This window comes from Anolis sagrei, chromosome X (assembly GCF_037176765.1).
Source record: "Anolis sagrei isolate rAnoSag1 chromosome X, rAnoSag1.mat, whole genome shotgun sequence".
In the NCBI taxonomy this organism is placed as follows: domain Eukaryota; kingdom Metazoa; phylum Chordata; class Lepidosauria; order Squamata; family Dactyloidae; genus Anolis; species Anolis sagrei.
In genome coordinates this window covers 79,742,938-79,757,507 of record NC_090034.1, presented here as the reverse complement: position 1 = coordinate 79,757,507, position 14,570 = coordinate 79,742,938, and the positions used below count along the sequence as shown (strand labels likewise).

Sequence of the window (14,570 nt, the reverse complement as noted above, 5' to 3'; positions counted from 1 at the left end):
ATAGATTGCATATAAAATATGTAAAAGTATGAAAAGGAAGACAGAAGCAACAAATTCCTTTTCTGTGATTTGAGATATGAACTGGGCCCCATGCTGGTGCAGCAGGTTAAACCACTCAGCTGCTGAACTTGCTGACCAAAAGGTTGGAGGTTCAAATTCGGGGACCAGGGTGAGCCTTCATTGTCAGCCCCAGCTTCTGCCAACCTAGCAGTTTGAAAACATGCAAGTGTGAGTAGATGAGTAGGCACCGCTATGGCAGTAAGGTAACAGTGCTCCATGCAGTCATGGCGGCCACATGACCTTGGAGGTGTGTACGGACAATGCTAACTCTTCAGCTTAGAAATGAGGATGAGCACCAACTCGCAGAGTCAGACACAACCGACTTAATGTCAGGGCAAACCTTTACTTTTAGATCAGTGGTTCCCGACCTGTGGGCTGTGAGAACTAAAATAAGGTCCGTGGCTCTAGAATCTATTATTAAATATGGTTTTCTTTGGGCGAGCAGATGGCAACTACTGAATGGCATATGTTTTGTATCAGAAACTAGAGCTGATATGGTCTGTTCAACGCACTTTGTAGTTCTTAAATTGCCTTGCCTTTGGAGAAGGTAGGAATCATAGAGTTGGAAGAGACCCAGATAGCCAACTCCCTGCCAAGACGCAGAAAAATCGCATTCAAAGCATCCCCGACAGATGGCCATCCAGCCTCTGCTTAAAAGCCTCCAACGAAGGAGCATCCACCACACCCTGAGGCAGAGAATTCCACTGTTGAACAGATCTCACAGTCAGGAAGTTCTTCCTAATGTTCAGGTGGAATCTCCTTTCCTGTAGTTTGAAGCCATTGTTCTGCGTCCTACTCTCCAGGGCAGTAGAAAACGAGCCTGTTCCCTCCTCCCTATGACTCCATATCTTGATACATGGCCCTCATCATGATTCCTCTCAGCCTTCTCTTCTGCAGGCTACACATGCCCAGCTCTTTAAGTCGCTCCTCATAGGGCTTGTTTTCAAGACCTTTGATCATTTTGGTTGCCCTTCTCTGGACACATTCCAGCTTGTCAACATCTTTCTTCAATTCTGGTGCCCAAAACTGGACACAGGAGGGAAGGAAGGAGACAACCAGTCCCAAGCGGCTCTGCGACTATTATGCGAGGAACACAAAAATATTAATTTTGCCACCCCAAAAAACACGGGGGTGCAAGTATGATGTGGTGGCGACTGTTATGCAATAAAATAGGGGGGTGGTCTTACTATGCCTAGTAAGATCCAGATTCAATTCCCAATGAAGCACACTGTGTGATTTTATACTGGTTACTATTGTTCAAATTAACTTGCCTCAATGGGGTTTGTATCAAATCAGGAAAACATATTCACCACTCTGAGCTTCTTGGGGGGAAAGGTGAGATAAATATTTAATTTTAAAAATGCAGTCTAATGTGAGAATATGAATCCTTCCTAATACAGGCAGCATTCCACTGAAAGGTTAAAAAAAGTAACAAAGGGAGACCCACTTTCTTTGCCATATTTATTGGAAAAGTTAACCCACAATGTAGCCTACAAGAGACAAAGCCCATTTTTAATTAGGTCTCCAGGTTTTAGACACACACAAGGAGGCTTAATTATCAGAGATAAACATAGAAAATGCTTGTGGAAAGGCATGCAAGTACTTTGGCGCACAGTCCAACTGCCATATGCACTTGGATATTAGCCAAGAGCCCACTTAGAACATCAATGTCTCCCTATTTTCTCCCTGATACAAATTACATTCGGAAGCCAGAACTCTGCAAACCCCATATGAAGCTGCCTAAAAGAGTCTTATCAGTAGCAAAAGGAGCAACTAAACAGGCAGTTCAGAAAATGCCTGCCCCAAACACATCTTAAAGAGTTAAGACAGGCAATGTTGAGGCAGGCAAAGGTCAGTATTTTCATGGCCTCTTTTGGGGATACTTCTAAGGCCCAAACCATGATTGCCAGGCATTTCATGCCCTGGTTTTCAAGAACCCACCCAGAAAAAGAAAAAAGAAGAAAGCTACGGCGTTTGTAGCCTCAAGTATCCCACATCCTTCCAAAGCTACCCTGCTGCTGTCCTGGTCGTTGTATAAGCTTTTTGCAGTTAGGAAATGAAATGTGTCTGCGGCGTTATTTGATCAATTTTGTGGTCAGACGGGTTTGCGGCCGCTTCGTAGTTGCAGATGGTCACTTCGTGCCGATGGGGCTGCGCAGAAACAAGAAGACAATTCCTCTGTAAGGTTTAATGTCTTGGAGCACCAGAACAATCACTTAGTCCTTCCCCACACCCCTTTCCCCCATTTCTATGGACTTTGCCACAAAACTGAGCAATGTATACAGTGGCCCCTTCCAGCTCCATGGATCTTTTAAAAGCAGCACCCCCCAAAGTAACGCCTGATGATTCAGCTCTTGCACTTACTTCTGTCCATTCTCCTCTCAGGCCAATATAAAAGATTTTTGTTCTGTCAGCACCAAAGTTCTTGGAGAAATGGATGGAGAGATGATAAACGTTTGAGAAGCGAGCAATTCTGGAAGAGAGAAAAGTAGCTTTCTATATGTAAAATTCATTATAGAGACATATGTTACATTCTGGTCCCCAAAGACACTAAGCAGACATGGACAAACTTTGGCCCTCCAAGTAAGCTGTTAGGAATTGTGGGAGTTGAAGTAAAAAACACATGGCGGGCCGAAGTTTGCCCATGCCTGCACTAAAGGATCCACCTAAAATAGGAAAACAGGGCCCCATTCGCACAATTATAATTCTATTAGAATTATTAGAATTGAAGGAGCGCCCGGTGGCGCAGTGGGTTAAACCCTTGTGCCGGCAGGACTGAAGACCGACAGGTTGCAGGTTCGAATCCGGGGAGAGGCGGATGAGCTCCCTCTATCAGCTCCAGCTCCTCATGCGGGAACATGAGAGAAGCCTCCCACAAGGATGATAAAAACATCAAAATCATCCAGGCATCCCCTGGGCAACGTCCTTGCAAACAGCCAATTCTCTCACACCAGAAGCGACTTGCTCCTGACACGACAAAAATAATAATAATCAGAATTGAAGACCATGTCTTCCAGCAGGCCAACCCAGTCAACTTTGAATCATGAGTTTTTGATTTGCGCTCTATTGCCACTGTATGTTTATTTATTTACTGTATGTATATACTGCTTTTCTCACCCCTGAGGGGATTCAAAGCGGTTTCTAACATAATAGTGGCAAAATTCAATGCCGTACGTACATGAAAACTAAAACATAATTTCTAGACAGTAACATATACTATAAATTAAGAATCTTAACCGTATTATACATATCAGCATAAAACAACATATACTTTAAAATCACACCATTAAAACTTATCAATTAAAATCACAGAATCCAGAAGTGTAAGTCAAGAGGCATTCCAAATGTCATTTGTAATTGTTCATTATTGCACTGAGATATCAATTGTTGTACCATCACTATGCAGGCGCTGGGTCCCACAGCCAGGATTTAACTTTCTTCCCGAAGGACAGGAGGGAGGGGGCTGCTCTAATATCACTGGGGAAGGAGTTCCACAGTCAAGGGGCCACTACCTGTCTCTCATCCGCACCAGTCGCGCCTGCGAAGGGAGTGGGATCGAGAACAGAGTCTCCCTGGATGATCTTAATCTCCGAGATGGTTCATAGGAGGAGATACATTCCACAGGTAAGCTGGGTTGGAACTGTTTAGGACTTTATGGCCTAAAGCCAGCATTTGAATTGTACTCAGTAGCAGAGTGGCAGCCAGTGGAGCTGGTGCAGCAAGGGAGTTGTGTGCTTTCTGTGCCCCGCTCCAGTTAGAAACCTGGTTGCTGCCCACCAAACAGTCTTCAAACGCAACCCTCATATAATCTTTGAGATTTTCATTAAAAAACAATAAGCAATAGAAAACGAAAATAATATTAATGATAGTGTGCAAATTGGATAAAATAACAAAGTGAGAAGAAGAAAAAAAATAAAGTACCAGAACAGTGTGTGGAACATACAAAAGATTCAAGGATAGAGACAGGAAAAATAAAAAAGTGAAAAAATTAAAATAGATATTTTGACTTCCTGTTATCTTCTGGAGGTCTTCTTACTTTTTCCTTTCTTCTCTTTCTCTTCCTCCTCTTCTCCTTATTTTCAATTTCTTTCCCATCTTCTTCCTTTTTTTCTATCTTTCTCCTTATTTTCTTCAATTATTAGATCAAAAGCATATTTTTTGTTTCAGATATTCAGTAACATTTTTCCAATCCATTTCTTCCATTCTTATTCCTTTATTCTTCGACATGAGAAAAGTAAATCTATCCATGTTTCTGATCTCTAGTATTTTCGTCAGCCATTAATCTTCCTCTGGTATTTCTTCTTGTTTCTATCTTTTCGTAAAACAGATTCTTGCAGCCGTGGTTATTAAAAATAATTTGTTTATATTCCTTTCTAATTTCTCTTCATACATGCCTAATAAAAACATTTCTGGTTTCCAGGGAATTTGTATTTCTAACATTTTTTGGATCTCCTTCTGTACTCTTTTCCAATATTTTTTTTGCAACCCTACGTAGAGCACGTTGCAGTAGTCTGCGTTTTGGTGTATGTCTTTATAATTGTGTGTTTTTATATATGTATTTTGTTGTATGCGTGTTATATTATGTTTTCACACCAGAAGCGATTTGTTGTTTCTCAACAATAAAAAACCTCAAGTCATAAGTAGAGGTGGGTAACAAATAAAATGTTGTTGTTGTTGTTGTTGTTATTCCACTTCAGCTACCATGGTTCTATATTTGAACTTTAGTAAGGACATTAAGAACTCTCAGCCGGCACGTGCCTCAATAAACTACATATCCTAGCATTCCACAGGAGGGAAATGTGGCTCTATAATTATGAGTATAATTTGGCCCAGGAAGATCCTGTTTTGTTGCATCTAAAATCATTGTCTTCAGCAGTGCACAAGTGAGAAGCATCTCCAAGAACTGACCAATCCTGAAATATTTGACTTCCTGAACTGCAGCACTCATTGAATAATTAAGAGCTATTCTGCCCACAAATAAGACATGCTGCTTTTACGGGCAGGACCTACCAGTCACTGATCCAAATCTATACTTTCAAAATGCTCTGATTGAGATCTATCTATCTATCTATCTATCTTTAAATCTATTTGAATCACACTAGGTTCCTTTTGACTTTTAATTGTCTCCAAAGCTGCTATAGTTTGAGACTATTATGAAATCCCAATTTACATATACTAGGGGCTGCTGTCAATCAGTTTCAGAAGAAGAAAATTCTCCACATCTGTGAAGGCTGAGCAAACAGGGACATACTTGGTGGCATATTCTAGTTCTCCTGTGACATCACGGTTCAGGCTAAAGATCTGATCCGGTTCTCTGGCAGCATCATCAAAGGACATGTGAGGAATATTCTTAAACCTGGGGAGAAAGCAAAGGTACAAGCAAAATTTGACAGGCAAAGGACTGGAGAACATTGATGTAGAAACTGCAGGGAGGACACTATCACCATAGCGTTCTAAAGGGAGACCCCCGTTTTCATATCGTGTGGCTGCCTCCTGCAGAATTCTGGGAAACATAGTTTTGGAATTCTCTGGCTGAGAATTCCAAAGGCACTGCCTTAAACTACATTTCTCAGAATTCTGCAGGAGGCAGCCACACTGTAAGAAATTTGAATCCCTGCTTTAGAACGCTAGTGTGACATTGTCCAAAGAAGCCAATTCTTTGCTTAGATCAGTGGTTTTCAACCTGTGGGTCTCCAGGTGTTTTGGCCTACAACTCCCAGAAATCCCAGCCGGTTTACCAGCTGTTAGGATTTCTGGGAGTTGAAGGTCAAAACATCTGGGGACCTACAGGTTGAGAACCACTGGATTAAAGATTATGGTAGAGGTAATTTCTAAAAAGGGAAAAAGTACTAAAAAACTGTAAAATAGCAGCAGCTGCAATTTGACAGATCAGTGGCTTCTAGGGTAGCAGTAAAGCATTTGAGCTTCAGCAACACAAGAGCAGAGCCAAACTTTAAAAATTATAAAAGGCTTAATTCAAAGAGCTACATGTCTAAGTAGGAAACTTAACATGGCTTACCTATCTAACTAATTAACTAACTCACTCACAGCAGATATCTTGTCTCTCTCCATGCTCACAGGAGAACAACAAAATGAAGGGCTCAAGGGTTTGTCATCTGCTCAGAAAAAGACGCATGTTCCTGGGAAGTATCAGTCTAACAAGAAAGAGATACGAGGGGAGAATACATTGACAGGTAGCAAGGCCAATGGGGCTTTCCCCTGCTAACTAACTCACCTGCCTATTGAAGTCCTCAATGAGGATTACAAGCTTGTGCAGAATGTGATTGAGCTCCAATAGGTTTTTGACTGTAACTATTTCAAATTAACTAAAAGATCCATATTGGCCCAATGACCACTACTAGGCAAGGATGAAGAATAACCATTCAGATAATCATTGTAATTACAAACCAAGTATAGGCACATGGTAAATAGCCAATGGCCTCTCCTTCAGGCCTACTTACAGCCTCATTTCTGAGGGATGTGTGTCGCTGTCCTCTCCCATCACAATAATTCCTTTTAATTTCACATTGCCGGTAAACCTGCAACAGAAAAGACAGCACTGAATTCCCAGGAAGTTGAGTTGCTTTGAACATCAATTAGCAACACCTGTGCGGGGCCATAACAACACCTCTTCGGCCCTGCTGCCTTACAACTCCTGAGGATGGCACCTCCATGGCCCTAGCTGCCCACTGCCGGCCACAGCAACTCCTCTTCGGCCCTGCTGCCTTACAACTCCTGGGCAGGGCGCCTCCAGGCCCCCACAGCTTTGCTGCGAGAGTACTTCAACAACCAGGCTGCCCGGACATAGAAACACCTATTGAATGATTCCTTGTGTCTTTACTGTATAAGATAAAGACCAGAATGAAGTCCACAGAAAACAGTGCACAAATCAGAAACAATTATAACTTATAAGCCACTCTGAGTCCCCTTCGGGGTGAGAAGGGTGGCATATAAATGTAGTAAATAAATAAATAAATAAATTTCTGGATCAGAAAACTCTGGAAATCATCATGGCTTTTTCTGTAGACTAACATACTTAGGAAACGCCATACATGCTGACCCTAAGTTATGAACAAGATAGGTTCTGAAGTTGAATTTATTTGTAAGCTGGAATAAGTACATTTTTAAAGTGTAACTCTAGCCAAATATCTATATATACCCTATATATATTAGTTTTTTTGTTGCCTTCCAGTGGGAATAAACTGTGGTTAAAATTTGGATAGAACGAAAAGTCACACAAATCCCCTATTAGCTGCGTCTTAAAGAACTGGGTATGTTTAGCCTGCAGAAGAGAAGGTTGGGAGGAGATATGATAGCCATGTGTATGTATACATGTGTGTGCGTGTTTTGTGTGTGTGTAAAAGGGTGTCATAAGGAATAGGGAGCAGGTTTGTTTCCTGTTGCCCTTGAAACTAGGACTCGGAGCAATGGGTTCAAATTACAGAAAAGGAGATTCCACCTGAACATTAGGAAGAACTTCCTGACTGTACAAGCTGTTCAATAGTGGAATTCTCTGCCTCAGGGTGTGATGGAAGTTCCTTCCTTGGAAACTTTGAAACAGAAGCTGATTTTATTTTATTTAAATAAATAAAATAATTTTTTTATGAAATCACCTGCCACTACTTGCGTTCCAACCAGGACCTGCCCTAAATGCCTTAGTATTTTACAAATCAGAAAAGAGCAAAGTCCCAAATGCCAAGCAATCACAAATGTGTGCAGAATGGGATACTTACGGGATATTAAATAAAAGTTCTTCGTCGTCGTCATCGCTTTCTACAAACTGGAAAAGAAAACAATAAAATAAAACTGGATTCAATACATAAAGTTTTTACGTTCTGCCAGTGAGCCAAAAAATACATGTGTTTTCGATGCAAACAATACCTTCAGCAGGATGTGAAAAACGTTGTCCCCGACAGCCAGCAACACACACACAATACGTAAGGCAACACCTCCCTGTTTGGAGGATTCTGGGAACTGTAGTCCATAAGAAACGATCACCAGCTCTTTCCCTGACAGAAGGTATTTGTACGCTGTGGAATGAAGGCTGCTTGAGCCCACTTTAACTGCCTTGGGTCAATGTTGTGGAATCCTGCAAGTTGTAGTTTGGCAAGGAAGTGCTTTGCCTTCTTGCATGGCAGGGGGTTGGACTGCATAGCCCCTGGGAGTCTTTCCCAAGTCTAGGATTCTATATCAGGAGTAGGCAATACTGGGTCTAATGGGTACACTTTTTCTCTCCCCTCCACCATCGCACCTTGATCAAGGCCAACCTTTTGGGATCCAAACATTTCCTGTCTTTTCTTCACTTTCTGCCTCCAAAAGAGATGAGGAAGAGGAGGAAAGGGCAGGTAGGGGGCTTGGGGAGACCCCCCTTCCTCCGACCCACCCACCCTGCTTGAGCCCGCCATGCGGCCCCCATGCCTGTTCTATAAGCTAGCTGGCACTGCCCCTCCTCATGTGGGACAGGAAGTTGCTGCCAATGGTGAGAGAAATATGGTTGAACACTGTGAAAGGCACTCACTGTATGGCTATAAGCCTCCTCCCAGTAGACTCAAATCAGAGGTTCTTAACCTGTAGGCTGCGAACCACCAGTGGGTTGTGAGGACAAATATCTGGTCCGCGAGCCTCCTTCTTTATTTATGTAATTTCTGCTCCTTTTGCACTGCCTGATATTCCTGTCGCTGAACGGCCTCGCCCTTTGGATAGACTACATCAACTCTAGATTATAAAATATTGTTTTCTGTGGCCGAACAGATGGCGAATACTGGATGTCTATCCAATGCAATTTTCTGAATCAGCACCCCAAATAACCAAATCAAATCTAAAGTTGAACAAAAACTGATTCATAACGCCTTTGGTACTAATGTTGGTGAGTGGTCCTTGGTCAAAGTGGTCCTTGGTCAAAGTGGTCCCTGGTCAAAAAAAGGTTGGGAACCACTGACTTAAGTTAAGGTAAAGGGTTCCCCCTGACATTAAGTCTAGTTGTGTCCAACTCTGGAGGTTGGTATTCATCTCCATTTCTAAGCTGAAGAACCGGGGTTGTCTATAGACACCTCCAAGGTTATGTGGCCGGCATGACTGTATGGAGCACTGTTACCTTCCCGCCAGAGCAGTACCTATTGATCTACTCACATTTGCATGTTTTCAAACTGCTACGTTGGCAGAAGCTCACACCACTCCCCAGATTTGAACCTGTGACCTTTCAGTCAGCAAATTCAGCAGCTCAGTGGTTCAACCCAGTGCGCCACCAGGGGCTCCTAACACTGACTTAAATCAAGGAAAAGTTTCATGGGAACCACCACTCCTCCTTGTGTTCAAACAGCAATAGTAAGAATATCCCTGTGTGCAGAAAAATCAGGCAATTCCAACTGGATGGCCCCTCCCCCACGAGGGTCTTCCTCCAGGGGCAAACCAAGAATGGGCAACTTGGAAGTCCTTGAACAGACTCAGAAGTGGAGTAGACAGATCAAAGGACAACCTGGCAAAATGGCACTACCTAGTAGAATCCTCCACCTTGTGCAACTGTGGAGCAGAACAGACAATTTCGCAAAAGTATGCTTGTCTGTGATGTCCTGCCTTGTGTACAGAGGAAGAATTGTATTGTTGAAGGCTTTCATGGCCAGAATCACTGGGTTGTTGTAGGTTTTTTCGGGCTATGTGGCCATGTTCTAGAGGCATTCTCTCCTGACGTTTCGCCTGCATCTATAGCAAGCATCGTCAGAGGTAGTGAGGATGCTTGCCACAGATGCAGGCGAAACGTCAGGAGAGAATGCCTCTAGAACATGGCCATATAGCTCGAAAAAACCTACAACAACCCAGAGGAAGAATTGTTGGAGGCTACAGACAGTGCGGTCCCTGTTGCCCATTTTTGGTAAAAAGATATTTAGCCGCTTGTGCTCCTTCTATTTTTAATCAGTTTTATACTAATTTATGCAATGCTTTTGATACGAAATAAATAAACCAGGACTTGGTAGCTCCTTTGGCCAAAGTTATTGCCTGTTGTCTTCCGCCCTTCATGCACAGTTTCGTTCCAGCTTCGTGCCCCACTTGATGAGATACTACAGGGCTGATATTTCCATCTTGCTCAACATGAAGCTTACAGTCAGCACCATTGCTACTCATGAGCTCCAAAACCTGGTCAAAGCAGAAGAATGGACCAATATTGCCTCTAACTATGAGAGAGTACTTTGGCTACATCATGAGAAGAAAGGAAAGCTTAGAGAAGACAATGATGCTGGGGGAAATGGAAGGAAAAAGGAAGAGGGGGCGACCAAGGGCAAGGTGGATGGATGGTATCCTTAAAGTGACTGGATTGAAGTGATTCTTTGAATACAGGCAGAGATCAGAGGAATAAAATTGCCTTTTAAATAGTCTTTAAAATAAGCCCCATGCCTTAAAATGATCAGTTCTAAGGATAATTGGCAGCCAGCATTTTCCCTTCACTGTCCAAAGTGAGAACAATGACAGAATGACAGAACTGTTGGTCTCAGCAGCACGGTCCAGAGTGACTTGAAGGAGCTGGGGGTGGCGACAACCGACAGGGAGCTCTGGCGTGGACTGGTCCATGAAGTCACGAAGAGTCGGAAACGACTGAACGAATGAACAATAAACATGAAATAAATAAGGTGAAAGCCACCCACTGCATGGCTATCAGCCTCCTCCCAGTAGGCTCAAATTAAGGAAAAGCTTCATGAGAACTACCACTCCTCTTAATGTTCCCCCAGCAACAGCAAGACTATCCCTCTGGGCAGTTAAACCAGGAAATCCCAAATGGATCCCCCCTCCAAACGAGTGTCTTCCTCCAGAATGGGCAACCTGGAAGTCTCTAAACAAACTCAGAAGTGGAGTAGACAGATCAAAAGACAACCTGGCTAAATGGCACTACCTAGAAGAATCCTCCTCCTTGTGCGACTGTAGAGCAGGACAAACAACTCAGCACCTGCATGCTTGCCCACCACGCCCTGCCTCATGCACAGAGGAAGACTTCTACCTGCCTTGCACTTCTTGTGCTTACTCTATTTTCTCAGTTTGATACTTGTTTAGTTATGCAATGCTTTTGGAAGGAAACAAATAAAGCGAGAGACCCAATATATCAGGCCTGGGCCAACTTGGGCTGTCTAGGTGTTTTGGACTTCAACTCCCACAATTCCTCGCAGCCTCAGGCCCCTTCCTTTTCCCCCTCAGCCGCTTAAGCGGCTGAGGGGGAAAAGGAAGGGGCCCGAGGCTGCTAGGAATTGTGGGAGTTGAAGTCCAAAACATCTGGAGGACCCAGTTGGCACAGGCCTAATAAATATCCTGCAGGCTCATGGGAAGGCCTCCTTGTTCGGGGGCCTCCAATACGAAGGGAACCCGACCTTCTGGCGGTCCCCGCGGTCCTCCCAGGCGCGGAAGACGAGGGCCCCGCTGCCTTCCCGCCGCTCGTTGAGGCACTCGAGGCGATGGCGGTCGATGCGCAAGTACAGGCCCCAAGCCTGTCCGCGCTGCTCGGCGGGCTCTTCGTGGTCGTCGTCGCCATGGCAACAGCTGCCCCCGCCGTGGCTGTGCCCGTGAGACATGGTTTACGAGAGCCGCCCCCGCCGCCCCAAACGCGCAGGCGCAGCCTCCCCTGGACGGCCCGGATGTCAACAACCGCGGGGCGCATGCGCACTTGCCCCGCCTCCGAGCTAAAACCACGCCTGCTTGCCTTTCTTAGACCTTTAAAGGGCTGCACATTGCTTCTCTATCATCAAGGGCTACTCACTGTTTGCTTGATAGTCAAGCACTGCTTATTCTCCAGAGTTTTATTTCTCCTGTCAGGGCAGCCAGTCAATTATATTACATTTCTGACAGAACTAAGCAAACAAACAGAGAAAATACAAAATGTGTGAGTTTGGTAGCTGATTAAATGGGGGGGGGGGGAGTCTCTCATCTGGTATCACCCATGGATTGAGGTTCTGGGTTTGGGCCTGCCACTTTTGGACTCTCGCTTGCTGAGGTGTTCCAGCGAGTGTCTCTGTAGATCTTAGAAAACTATGTCTTGATTTAAGTCGTTGACGTGCTGGCTGATACCCAAACAAGGGATGGGCTGGAGATGTCTCTGCCTTGGTCCTTTCACTATTGGCTGCTACTTCCCGGCGGATGTTAGGTGGTGCAATACCGGCTAAGCAGTGTAATTTCTCCAGTGGTGTAGGGCGCAGACACCCCGTGATAATGCGGCATGTCTCATCCACTGTTTTAGCGTGGTGAGATGTGTTCCACACTGGGCATGCGTACTAAGCAGCAGAGTAGCATAGCGCAAGGGCAGATGTCTTCACTGTATCTGGTTGTGATCCCCAGGTTGTGCCAGTCAGCTTTCGTATGATATTGTTTCTAGCACCCACTTTTTGCTTGATGTTCAGGCAGTGCTTCTTGTAGGTCAGGGCACGGTCCAGAGTGACTCCCAGGTATTTGGGTGCGCTGCAATGCTCCAGTGGGGTTCCTTCCCAGGTGATCTTCAGAACTCGGGATACTTCTCTGTTCTTGAGATGAAAGGCACATGTCTGTGTTTTAGATGGGTTGGGGATCAGCTGGTTTTCCCTGTAATAGGCAGTAAGAGCACCTAGAGTTTCGGAAAGCTTCTGTTCTACCATCCCAAAGCTCCCTGCTTGAGCAGTAATGCCACGGTCATCAGCATAGATGAAACTCTCTGTCCCTTCTGGCAGTGGCTGGTCATTTGTGTAGATGTTGAACATGGATGGAGCAAGCACGCTCCCCTGAGGCAGGCCGTTCTTCTGTTTCCGCCATCTGCTTCTCTGGCCCTGGAACTCAACAAAAAAGCTCCTGTTTTGTAGCAGGTTTCCTATGAGGCGGGTGAGGTGGTAGTCCTTTGTGATAGTATACATTTTTTTCAGGAGGAGGCGGTGGTTCACAGTATCATAGGCTGCTGACAGGTCTATGAAGACACCTCCTGTGATCTGCTGCCTTTCAAAGCCATCTTCTATGTGCTGAGTCAGGTTCAACACTTGTGATGTGCAGCTTTTGCCTTTCCTGAAGCCAGCTTGCTGTGGGATCAGACATAATACATAATACAATACACAACATAATATAATACACAACATAATACAATACAAATCAAAGCACATTTAACATAAAATACAAGACAAAAGCATAATAACATTCAGAAATAAGATATAAATAAATATTGAGCATTAAAAATTTTTTAAACAAATTACAATTATTGTGGAAACTTATCTATTAAATAGTATATTTTACTAAGCTCAATGCAAAGCGACCTTGCTGTCATTAGCATTTGAATTCACTCATCAAAAGCTTGCATGAATCAGGTAGGTCTTCAACTGGTTCTTGAAAGATAACAAGGGGAAATTTTAATCTCAACGAGGAAGGAGTTCCAAAGGGCCAAACAAGAGAGAAGGGCCTCTCTCTTGTTGCCATCAACTATATTTGTGATGGCAGCAATGGCAACAAGAGAAGGGTCTCTACGGAAGATCTTAATGATCGGTCAGGTTGGTAAGAGGCAATGCAGTCAGATAGATAAGTGGGGTCCACTTTAGGGCTTTAAAGGTCAAAACCAGGAGTAGGTGCTGTGGTACGCTCCCTGGGTACAGCACTTGTCAATAACTTAGCTAGTTTCCAGCCACTTTTCAAGGGCAGTCCCGCATACAGTCTGTTACAGTAGTCTAAGTGGGATGTAACTAAGGCGTGGACCACCATAGCCAGATTTGGTGTCTCAAGGTACGGTCGCAGCTGGTGCACAAGTTTTAGTTGTGCAAAGACCCATCTGGCCACTGCCAATACCTGGGCTCTAGGCATAGCAACGAGTCCAGGATCGCCTCCAGACTGTGGACCTGTGTTTTCAGGGGGAGTGTAACCCCATGTAACATAGGTTGCGACCCTATAACCCGATCTGCCTTACGACTAACCAGGAGGACCTCTGTCTTGTTTGGATTCAATTTCAATGTCTTCGTCCTCATCCAGTCCACAACAGATTACAGGCACCAGTTCAGGGTTTGGGCTGCTTCCTTGACTTTTGGTGGAAAGCAGTAGTAGAGTTGGGTGTCATCTGCATATTGATATTTTAAGTTATACTGAAATGCTTTTAGTTGTGAGCCGCTTTGAGCCTCTGTATGGAGAGAAAAAGCGGGTTATGAATATTATTACTGCGACAAATGGCTATTAATTAATGATAAAAAATCTATTGTATTAAAACGTAAAACAAAGCATTTCCTCGCTATCGTGAATAATAATAGTGAGGAAATGCTTTGTTTTACATTTTAATATTTATTTATCTTACTTACTTACTTACTTACTTCATTTCTGGAGCCCCCGGTGGCGCAGTGGGTTAAAGCACTGAGCTGCTGAGCTTGTTGATCGAAAGGTTGCAGGTTCGATTCCGGGGAGCAGCGTGAGCTTCCACTGTCAGCCCTAGCTTCTGCCAACCTAGCAGTTCGAAAACATGCAAATGTGAGTAGATCAATAGGTACCGCTCCGGTGGGAAGGTAACGGCGCTCCATGCAGTCATGCTGGCCACATGACCT

At 44.2% G+C, this 14,570-nt stretch overlaps 1 protein-coding gene across 1 annotated transcript; it reads right to left on the bottom strand.

Annotated features, from left to right (window-relative positions):
• Nucleotides 1–1,507: 1,507 nt before the first annotated feature.
• On the bottom strand, nt 1,508–11,667 carry PITHD1 (PITH domain containing 1). The gene is made up of 6 exons (XM_060784264.2): nt 11,412–11,667; nt 7,794–7,840; nt 6,522–6,599; nt 5,312–5,416; nt 2,425–2,533; nt 1,508–2,211 (listed from the first exon to the last, which is right to left on the bottom strand). The coding sequence occupies exons 1-6, from the start codon at nt 11,610–11,612 to the stop codon at nt 2,110–2,112; spliced, it is 642 nt and encodes a 213-aa protein (XP_060640247.1). The 5' UTR covers nt 11,613–11,667; the 3' UTR covers nt 1,508–2,109.
• Nucleotides 11,668–14,570: the final 2,903 nt, after the last annotated feature.